This window comes from Hordeum vulgare, chromosome 6H, assembly GCF_904849725.1.
Source record: "Hordeum vulgare subsp. vulgare chromosome 6H, MorexV3_pseudomolecules_assembly, whole genome shotgun sequence".
In the NCBI taxonomy this organism is placed as follows: Eukaryota; Viridiplantae; Streptophyta; class Magnoliopsida; order Poales; family Poaceae; genus Hordeum; species Hordeum vulgare.
Genome location: NC_058523.1, coordinates 540,598,701 through 540,609,362, shown reverse-complemented (window position 1 = coordinate 540,609,362; position 10,662 = coordinate 540,598,701). Strand labels below are relative to the sequence as shown.

Below are 10,662 nucleotides of genomic sequence, written 5' to 3'. Positions count from 1 at the left end.
TCCGATCTATTCATCTTTGTTTTACGGCGTGAACAGTGTTTTATTCCATAGTAAGAGGGTTACAATCGGAAGAGGATTTATGGCTCCCGGATATCACACTCCCCTATATAAATTTAGCATTAAAAACATATTAGGAAATTTCATTTTTAAAAGAAATTTGGATATGAAATCTGGGTGTCCGTTGCACACCCGTGTTCATTTTCATGAAAAATGGGTGCCCCATGGTAATGTCAGGCAAAAAAGAAAAAAATTATATGTGTAGAAAAAATAATTGGATGTAACGTTTTTCAGACAGTAATTCTTGTACCAACGATACCACGAGCACTCATTCCCCACGAAATAAACACGGGTGTATAATGGACACTCAGGTTCGAAAATCCTACTCTAAACTCGGGCTCAGCTGCTCCCGCCGACGAAAAACGTATTAGCCATATATACTCCATCCTTTTTGATTTATAGGGTTCATCTCAAAAATTTCAGATTTCCAGTATATTAGTCTCATTTTGAGTCTAAATGATTTAAAATGATTTAAGTCTCATGCCATATTTAATTTATAGAGATAAGAGAAAGAAAATAAGTGGCTACGCATGCACCTTTTTCAACATGCATCATGCAAGTCCAATGAAAGGGAAGATGCTACATTTATTGCTTCAGTATTAAATATGTGAAAAATATTTTATTGGCTAATTAAAACCAGTGCCTTCCACTCACAATTCACCTTGGTTAATGAGATTTTAGATTTAAGTCCTATAAACCGGAAAGGAGGGAGTATGTGTATACAAGGAGTACGAATCAAAGATGCCCCGTAATTTATGTTTCTTATTGTGTTTCGGTGAAATACAATCATTCAACTATATCCATCGTGAAAATAATTAACTGAGCGAAACTCCAACTGGCCGATCCATTTTGTTCGCGCGTGTTTGTTTGGGTTGCCGCGGACAGAAAACACGACCCAACGCGCCGATTCAAACGGACGTGCATTTATTTTTTGTCCGCCCGCGACCCATTCCAGAATCATATTTGGGTCGGATTTGCATCGGCGCGGACACGATACGAATGCCCACCCTTCTTTTCCCTTGGCCCGCCAGTCGAGGGCATGTATGTCATTCTCCTCTTCCCCTTCCCCTCCAACTCTCCCATTCGCCCTGCCTCCCACTACCGACGTTCACTACCGTCGTTGTCGCCAGTCAACCGCCTGTAGACTCACCCTCCCGGCAACCTCATGTCCTGTCATCGCCTTCACCGCTGCCCAGCTCCATTACTTTGTCTCGATGGGGGCACGAGGCTCCTCACCGGTTGGATTCTTCCATGACACCCACAAGCTGTTCGATGCTTTGCCCGAAGGTACAAATGGATTCCGACCACGAGTTTTTTTTACAACGTTCTTTGTGATTCAGATGGTTCTTCAACCGACGACGAAGAGATCATGGCAGCTGCGTTAGTCGTCCATGACCATCTTAGTATGGAGCGACCGCATTTTAGGGGCTCCATACAGGCACTAGCGGAGCCTCTTGGAGGCCAAAGGAGGTCATGACCCCCCTTCCAAGAGTGAATATATTTTTTATTTTTATATATTAATCATTTTATAAATTTTATCAGTGAAGTATGCTGATTCTAGAGCATTAAATCGATTAACAGGAGGATATATATATACGTGCATACTGGTACCTAAAACAGCTTGTTGATTTTTCTTTGTGTGAGTCGGACCTGTTTTCAAGCACATTTTTCTTTTGGTTCAAATTTTGCCCCCCCCCTTAATTGTGTGTCACGCTCCGTCACTGCATACGTGGGCACATACTGACACTGAATCACAACCGAGAGAGTGGTCATTTCCTACTCTGAAAGGACTACTTTGAGACCATAAACGCACTCTTCAAACATCACATGTTCCGACGCGCATTTTTGTATGGGTAGGCATGTGTTCAACCGTATTCGGGAGGGGATGGTCGAGTACGATAACTATTTCGAGTGTAGGAGAGATGCCCTTGGAAATATTGACTTTTCTTCTTATCAGAAATGCAATATTGTTATTCAGATGCTTGCATTCGGAGTTCCGAGTGATCTCATTGACGAGTATGTCAGAATGAGTGAGTCCACATGTCTTGAGTCCATATATAGGTTTTGCAAAGCTGTCATAGTTGTGTTTGGATCGGAGTACTTGAGAGAGCCAACTGCTGCTGGTACAACACGGTTGTTGGTGATGAATGCTAGCAGGGGGTTCCTGGGGATGCTTGATAGCATTGACTGTATGCACTGGAAGTGAAAAAACTGTCCCTCTGCTTGGCAGGGCCAATATAAAGACCATGTCCAAGCTTGCATTCTCATACTTGAGGCTGTGGCTTCCCAAGATATATGGATTTGGTACTCTTTCTTCGGCATGGCCGGAGCTCACAACGATATCAATGTGCTCGAGCGCTCTTCGGTATTTGTTAGGATGGCAGAAGGCAATTGCTCGAAGGTCAATGTTGAGATCAATGACCACCATTACACCAATGGATACTATCTAGCTGACGGTATTTATCTGTAGTGGTCTACTCTTGTGAAGACAATCTCCAACCTCGTATGAGAGAAGAAAAAGAGATTTGCCCAAGAGCAAGAGAGTGTTCGCAAAGATGTAGAGCGTGCCTTTGGCGTCCTTCAATCTCGATGGGGTATCGTTCGATATCCTGCTAGAACTTAAAGCATCAAAAAGTTGTGGAAGGTATTGACAACTCGTATGATCACACACAACATGATCCTAGAGGATGAACGTCGAGAACGTCTCTCTGATCAATAGTTTCAGTTTCGGGGGGACACTGTTTTGCATGAGCATGTAGAAGGGGCAACGTTCGCATAGTTTGTCGAGTTTCATCGTAAGATGCATGATTGAAAAACTCACATACAAATGGACAAAACGTAAATAAATTCCGTGTCCGTTTGAATCGTGCAGTTGAAGATGCTCTGAAATACTGAGTACATGGTATTTCTTCCAAGTCGCAAAAGAAAGATGGTATTTCGACCGTACTGTACACGTGGATCCCCGTACATGCCGGAGAGTACGATCTCTCGTTGTCTCCCACCGGCATGCCCCCCAAGCATTTGCATTTACGCGCGCCCGTCCAAGAGAAAGAATGAGAACGAGAAACGGAAGCGGAGGAGGGAGTAGAAAGCAGGAAGCAGCGTCCAAACCCAACCTTCCCATCCCATCCCATCCCATCCATCGTCTTCCCCTCCCTCCCTCCCTCGACACGCCACACAACCAAAACAAAACAAACCAAACCAAACCGAACGGAACCGAACCGAAAAGCAGAGCGAGCCCAGCCAAAAGGAGAGGGGCAGGGGCGCCTCCCTCATAAGCGGAGGGGCGGAACCCCCCACCCACCAGGAATAGCCGGCCGGGCGGGCGGAGGAGGAGGAGGGGTGGCAGGGGGATGGGGAACGTGACGTCGTCGGTGGCGGCGCGGCTGGCCTTCTTCCCGCCGGAGCCGGCGACGTACGAGGTGGCGGCGGCGGAGGGCGGGGGCGGGGCGCTGCGGATGACGGGGGTGCTGCCCGACGCCGACGTCGACGTGCACGCGCTGCCCACCAGGGCCGGCACGCGCGTCGTCGCCGCCTTCTGGCGGTACCCCTCCGCCCGCCTCACGCTGCTCTACTCCCACGGCAACGCCGCCGACCTCGGCCAGATGCTCGGCCTCTTCATGGAGCTCCGCTCCCACCTCCGCGTCAACATCATGTGGTCAGCCTCACCCACCCCACCCCCTCTCTCCCCCTCTCCCGCCTCTAGTTTCCCTCACACGGCCGCGTCATGCTCCTGCATTCACCTGCCGCCTTCAGGATCAACATCCTTAAAAAAAATCACCAGTCAAACAAACATTCGTCGATATCCGGCAGCTCCTCTGCACAGCTCCCTTCCGATTGGATTTGGCAGGCTGTTGGCGGTCGTATTCCTCGCAATATTCCGTATCTGGAATTTTTTCTGGTTCGGTTCCAGGAGGATTTAATCGGAGCTTCACCTTTGTCTGCTGGTCACCCAACCGTGAATAAACAATGAATTAGGTGGCGTTTGGAATTTTTTCATTGACCAGGAGAAGATCTGCTGGATCGCTCCCCTGCTTCCATTTTATTTTTAGTTTGATTCAGAGACAATTTGGGTTTTGCTTCTTGGTGAACATAGTCTGCTCCAACCATATCCTATCCTAGTCACAATTCCGAGGTAATAGAAAGAAGAAAGAAACATTTAGTCACCTGCCTTTGATTAGTACCAAGTCTGATGTTAATTAATCTGAAGAGCAGGTCCCAGGTTTTTCAACGGCTTCAATTATTGTACAACGCCTGTACTAGATCATCAGGTTCTGCACTGATGCTGACGATTGCTCCTATGGGCGTTATTCTGCTGTTGTTGCTTTCAGCAATGGCAGTCAGTTAGTCTTGTTATTAGTGGCCATCGATCTGCCAATGACTATGAGCGTTCAGACGTCACCGTGTATGTGGCATAGATGCATTGTAAGGCCATTTGGTGCTGTGTTCTATAAGGAATCGAAGATTTGAGAGTGCCGAGTATTATAGTAGTATGCCATTGTTCCCTTGTGGTGGTTGCACTGCAGATGACAACCTGCATGTTCCCTTTGGTGGGCACTCCAATAAATCTTGGAAATTCGCGGTTTCTATGGGATATTGTGAGATCTCATATTCATGAGATTTCTTGTCTGGTGGATCTTGTTGAGGCCTACTGCTTGACTTTTGAGGCTTTTGAGTATTTTACACCAACTGAAAAGTAGTTTCTAGCCGAATCTGATGGGACTGTTATTTTTCTTTACACCAATGAATGTAGGAAAGCTGGACCGTTATGTTAAAAGTCCTATCCTGGGATTTTACTCGGATGAATCTACTAAATCTGTTTACTTGTTTTTTTCGTGTAGCTATGACTATTCAGGATATGGGGCCTCTACAGGAAAAGTAAGAACCCGAATTCCCAAGTAATTATAAGAACTCGAACGCGATTCTCTTGTTGCTTAAATCTGCAGTTAAACTGTCTTTTTTGTAAGGTCGCATTCCTGCATACATTCTGAAAATTTTGTGATCATGATGTTTCCTGTATATGATAGTGCCACATTTTCATCAATTACTGACAACTATTGGATTGCATTGGGCCCTATCCTTTTCTCATAATCAACTTTGTGTTCTTCGATAGGTGTGTGGACACCCTTTCTTAAAAGCAAATAATAATTATTAGGCACTCCTATCTTTGTTGGCCTCATCTATAAAAGGACATCGGCAAATGGTTGGTCATGCTTTTTCATTCATATGCACTACAAACACCCCAAAAGTCATACTCGCTTTCTGCTATTCTAGTCCATGATGTTACCTTTGTTCTGGTTGTCATCCTTTTCACAAAGTTGCTAAAGTAAGGGACCAACAGCCCCAACTTATCGGTAATCGGTCCCTACTCAAAACCTTCCTTTGGCCAATCAGATAATGACCTAGCATGTGTGCTTGTTCCCATATGCAATACATAGCTTTGTGAACTGTTGTGCATTTACATGGGAGACAATTGGAGTTATATAACAGAATAAATGATAGTAGACACGTTCATGTGTATGCACTTAGATTAGGTAGCTGAGTGGTACTTACATTTTTCCTTGTGTGGAATACATAACCTAACTACACTCCTTTTTTCGCTCTTGTTTTCCGCTTCAAAAGCCATCGGAGTATAACACGTACTACGACATAGAGGCTGTCTATGACTGTTTGAAAAAGGAGTATGGAATAGGGCCAGAGGAGCTGATCCTGTATGGGCAATCAGTTGGAAGCGGACCGACGTTGCACTTGGCCTCACGTTTGGAGAAACTAAGAGGGGTCGTCCTTCACAGCGGTATTCTGTCAGGCATACGCGTTTTGTATCCAGTGAAAGTGACACTTTGGTTTGATATCTTCAAGGTAGGTCTGGGTTATACGCTTTTTCACTTTGGTTCTGAAATACCGGTCGTTTATTCTCCTAATCATCACCTTACTGCCAATGTCTGCAGAACATCGACAAAATAAAGCAGGTCGAATGTCCAGTGCTGGTTATACATGTGAGTAGGCACTCACTTACTACCTTTTGCATTAATGTACAGTCATCTTTTTCTCATAGCAAGTCTATGTCATTGATTTGTGTATTTTGATGGAACTCCTATGATTTTGTGCCTTCCAATAAAAGAAGCTTATGTTCTCAGCCTTTGAAACTACAAAAATAGATTAAAAAAACATATGATAGTTCCCACCACAAGGACTTGTTGGTGGTGTCCTGAACTACTGATGCATATGGACAGTCTGTGTTTATTGGTGTCCCCTATGAAGCCTGTTCAGAATGCAGACTCAAATATTGTATTTAAATGCCTAATTAACTGAAGTTCAAAATGTTTGTAGTTTCATTATCTTTGTGCCAATACTCAAGATTATGATATGCTTTATGGTCACTCCCAGCTGGGTCTTTGCTTGATCTGGACTTTGCTGAAACACATTTCAGGGCACGGCGGACGACATTGTCGACTTCTCCCACGGCAAGCGCCTATGGGAGCTAGCGAAGGAGAAGTACGAGCCGCTGTGGGTGAAAGGCGGCGGCCACTGCAACCTGGAGACGTACCCCGAGTACATCCGGCACCTGCGGAAGTTCGTGAACGCGATGGAGAAGCTGGCGAAGGAGCGAGCGGCAAAGGCGCCCCAGGTACCGCCGTCGTCCTCGTCGAGCATGGCCGAAGCGAAACACAACAAGTGCTTGAGATTCGGGAAGTGACCGTATGACCCTTGACCATGTATGTCAGCTCTCGCTAACTGTGCCGTTGCTCGCGTATAGACACTGATGATCTGACGGAGGAACCGGAGAAGCCTGTCGCGGCGGACGGCGGTCTCCCCGTCAGGCTCCGATGACATGACACCGTGGGGGTGGTGGGGGGAAGTGCAACGGCCGGCGTCGCTGCCTGTCGCGGGTTCAGGATTTTAGACAGGCTCCATGGCTGGAATGCGCTGGAGATGACTGAAGAGAAGTGATGCAGCCTAGTGGAGGAAGCACGCAGGAGATCATATATAGCCTGTTGTTGTTGGGTAGTGTTCAGTTGGGGCTCTCTCCTTTTTCCTTTTTATTCAGCCTGTGTATTAGTTGATGTGCAAAGAAGTATCCGTCACTCCTAATTGATTGCAAAGTGCGTTGCGTGCTGTCAGGCAGTGGCATTTAGGTGTCCCAGTTCATAGTTTCAGTTCCATTTTGGGATGCTTCTTGGTTGGGTCGCTGTGCTCATATAACAGCAGAGCCAACACGACGCAGAGGCCTGCCTGCACGGCCAATTCTGAGAACAAAAACAAAGCGAACTTTGATTCGGTGCACACTCCCATTAGAAAAGTTTACAGATTTTGATGTAGATTAAAGGTGGATATTACTCACTCCATTTCTAAATAATTTTTTTAAAGGTTTTATTAAAAGACTATATACGAATGTATATAGACATACTTTAAAGTGTTGATTCATTAATATGATTTGATAGAAGGTAGAGCATCTCCAGCCGCGCCCCAACAGGCCCTCTTCAGGTCATTTTTTTTGTCAGCGAGTGGAAAACGGCCCAACCGTGTTCCCATGAGCCTTTTTGCCGGTTAGGGTCGAAATTGGCCCCGGCGGTCTCAGCCCGAACCCAACGCGCTCGGGGGGGGGGGGGGGGGGGGGGGGGAGACGTCGACGGAAGGAAAAACGACGCGCCGGGCCCCTGTCAGGCGGGAAAAGGCCTTCTCTTCTCTGGAACCGCCCCTCGCGCACAACACCTTTCGCCACCGTGCCAATTCCGGCGTCGCCCCCCTCCCCCCCGCTTCTTTGCGAGTTTTCCCGGCGCTCCGGACACGCGTCCGCCACACCCGCCAAGTGTTCGGCGATTTGCCTGGCCGATGGACTTCGACGACGAGGAGTCGTTCGCAGCGCTAGTGGAGGAGGAAGTCGATGCCGACGCCCAGGATGAAGAGCACCTCATGGTCCTCGCCTCTCTGGCCGGCCTGTTCGCGAGCAATGCAGGGCCACGACGAGGTGGCTCGGTGCCGGGCAGGCCGAAGGCAAAGCAGAGGCATTGAATGGAAATCTATTGCTTGCTCTATGCCGACTACTTCGCACACACTCCTCTGCACGACGACAAAGTATTCCGGCGCCGTTATCGTATGAGCCGAAAACTCTTCCTCAGGATTGTGAATTCCATCAGGGAGTTCGACAACTACTTCAAGTGCAAAAAGGATTGCATCGGCACACTTGAATTCACCTCGCTCCAGAAGTGCACGACAACTATGAGGATGCTTGCGTAAGGAGCTCCCGTTGATATTTTGGAAGACTATGGACGCATGGCCGAGTCCACCACCATTGAGTATTTCTACAAGTTCTGCAGGGTAGTGGTGACAGTTTTTGGTCCTCAATTTTTGCGATGACCCAATGCTGAAGACACTACTCGGATATTAGCATAAAATGTAGAAAGAGGATTTCCTAGGATGCTTGGAAGTATCGACCGCATGCATTGGAAATGGAAAAACTATCCATTTGCTTGGCAAGGGATGTACAAAGGCACCAAAGAAGGTTGAAGTGTGGTACTTAAGGGAGTGGGCACACATGACCTTTGAATTTGGCACTCCTTCTTTAGTCTGCCAGGAACTCACAATGACATCAACGTACTGCGGTGCGCAAATGTCCTTGCCAAGCTTGTTGAAGGTCATGCTCCTTCGGTTAACTATGAGGTCAATGGACATCACTACAACAAGGGATAATACCTAGCAGATGGCACCTATCCGAGATGGTCGACATTCATGAAGGCTATCTCAAATCCTACACCAGGAGGCAAGCACTCCTATTTTGCCAAGCGTCAAGAAGCTTGCAGGAAGGACATCGAGCGGGCATTTGGTGTGCTTCAATCTCGTTTTGCTGTTGTCCGGTATCCCGCTCAGACTTGGTCGAAAGATCAAATGTGAAAAGTCATGACTTGCTGTGTTGTCTTGTAAAACATGATCATTGAGAGCGAGCAGGAGGACCCAGTGTTTGACACTGAACCATATTACATGCAAGGTCCTCTTGCCCAAGTTGATCACCAGCTACCGCCAACCTGAACTGCCTTCCTCAACATGCATCAGGAGATCCGAGACCCACAGTGCATCAACAACTGTAGCAAGATTTGATGGAGCACCTATGGAGGCTGAAGGCAAACGCCTAGCTCAATTTTTGATTTGTATTAAGTTGTTAAACTATTTTTGATTTGTATTGATTTCTGTGATGAACTATGTGATAAATTTTTTATTGTTATTCAATTTATGCTGAAGAATGCAGAACATGGATCAAAAGTGGTCCAAATTTGCGTCGAAACTGGGCCGAAAGCGAACGGCTGGGAAGAATTTCAGTCGATCAACCTCTGGGGGCGAATGGTTGGAGATGTTCTTATCCATTTCGATAAAAAAAAGGATATTTTGCATCCAAATCAATCTATTCGATACGATTTGATCTCCAGGCTAATATGGCGATAGCATAAGTAACTTTAAGGTTTGTGGTTCGTGTAAACTTTTAGGTAGTGTACAATAAACTTTGTCACTTGAGAAGCTTGGTGAGTAAAACAATTTTCTATTCTTGTAGGAACAATGAATCATCCATTGGTATATCACATATTCACATGAGAAGTGGTAGCTGGTTTACAGCAGAGTATTCAACAGAGAAGAATTTCCGTCGATCAACCTCTCTGATCAGCCGATTGCAACTAACTAGCTGTAGGAGGTGCCCTGGCACTGGCAGTCTTCTTCCCCTGGAGAAAAACAGGTCAAAACGCACTACATCAATCTGAACTCCGTGCTGTTCACAAGCAAGTATATGTTGTCCAGATAGGTTTACTCTGCCTGCATACCTGGCGCTGGTTCCTTCTGCCCGGGGTGGCGATGTGTACTGGGCGGCCGTGCTCGTCGTAGAGTAGGAGGCCGCTGAACCGCGGCAGCTCGCACCGCATCCCCATCAGTATCCTCCTCTGCCACACCGGCCGCCCCGGCGTCATCGCCGCCGACGCCGGCGTCCCGGGCACTATCAGCGGCGACGCCGTTGTCGTCTGCGCCGTCGGCAGCGTCCCGTACCGCCCCGGCGCCATCGGGGCCCCTCGGCTGATCGCCGTCTTGAGCGTGGACGATGGTGCACCCGGCTCGACCCCAGCGCTGCTTCTGGCACCCAGCCGAGGAGCCTGAGCGCAGGAGACCATCCTGTCCGGCGCGTCCGCGCCTTGCTGCCGGCACCTGTCGTCGTGCCTCCCGCTCGCCGCCGCCTTGGCGGGCGGTTTCTGGGGCTGCGATCGGCCGGAGTCCCGCACCCGGAGCACCAGCGGCTCCGGCCGGCGGTCGCCCTCGCCTCTGACGACGAACAGCGCCGTCGGGGTGCTGCGCCTCGGCTCCGGGTGCCGGTTCCTCGCCCTCCGCCGCAGCACCGACGCGCACAGCCCCATGGTGTCTCCGGCCACTCCGGTAGCTTCGGGTCAGGGGTTTTAGTTAGATTAGATAGACGGGCCGGTGCCTGACCATCCGCTTATCCATCTGCATTTGCGTTGGTTGCTTTCTTTAAGGTGGCAAGCAAAGCAAGCGGGTGGAGTGAGCTCGGCCGGGAAGTAAACGGAGGGAAGGGATCGAAGGAAGGTTTCGTCGCCGGTGATCTTTTTTAGC

At 48.1% G+C, this 10,662-nt stretch overlaps 2 protein-coding genes across 3 annotated transcripts; one reads left to right on the top strand and one right to left on the bottom strand.

The window, feature by feature from the left end:
• Positions 1-3,229: 3,229 nt before the first annotated feature.
• Positions 3,230-7,178, top strand: LOC123402479 (alpha/beta hydrolase domain-containing protein 17C-like). Of its 2 annotated transcripts, XM_045096402.1 has the most exons (6): positions 3,230-3,715; positions 4,899-4,935; positions 5,680-5,916; positions 6,006-6,053; positions 6,488-6,685; positions 6,815-7,178. In XM_045096402.1, the coding sequence occupies exons 1-6, from the start codon at positions 3,411-3,413 to the stop codon at positions 6,827-6,829; spliced, it is 840 nt and encodes a 279-aa protein (XP_044952337.1). In that variant the 5' UTR covers positions 3,230-3,410; the 3' UTR covers positions 6,830-7,178. The 2 variants fall into 2 exon arrangements, with proteins under 2 accessions (XP_044952337.1, XP_044952336.1); XM_045096401.1 differs by having other exon boundaries at positions 6,488-7,178.
• A 2,544-nt stretch (positions 7,179-9,722) lies between these two features.
• LOC123405810 lies at positions 9,723-10,662 on the bottom strand. The gene is made up of 2 exons (XM_045099356.1): positions 9,867-10,662; positions 9,723-9,767 (listed from the first exon to the last, which is right to left on the bottom strand). Exons 1-2 carry the CDS (start codon positions 10,446-10,448, stop codon positions 9,723-9,725), a joined length of 627 nt encoding a protein of 208 aa, XP_044955291.1. The 5' UTR covers positions 10,449-10,662.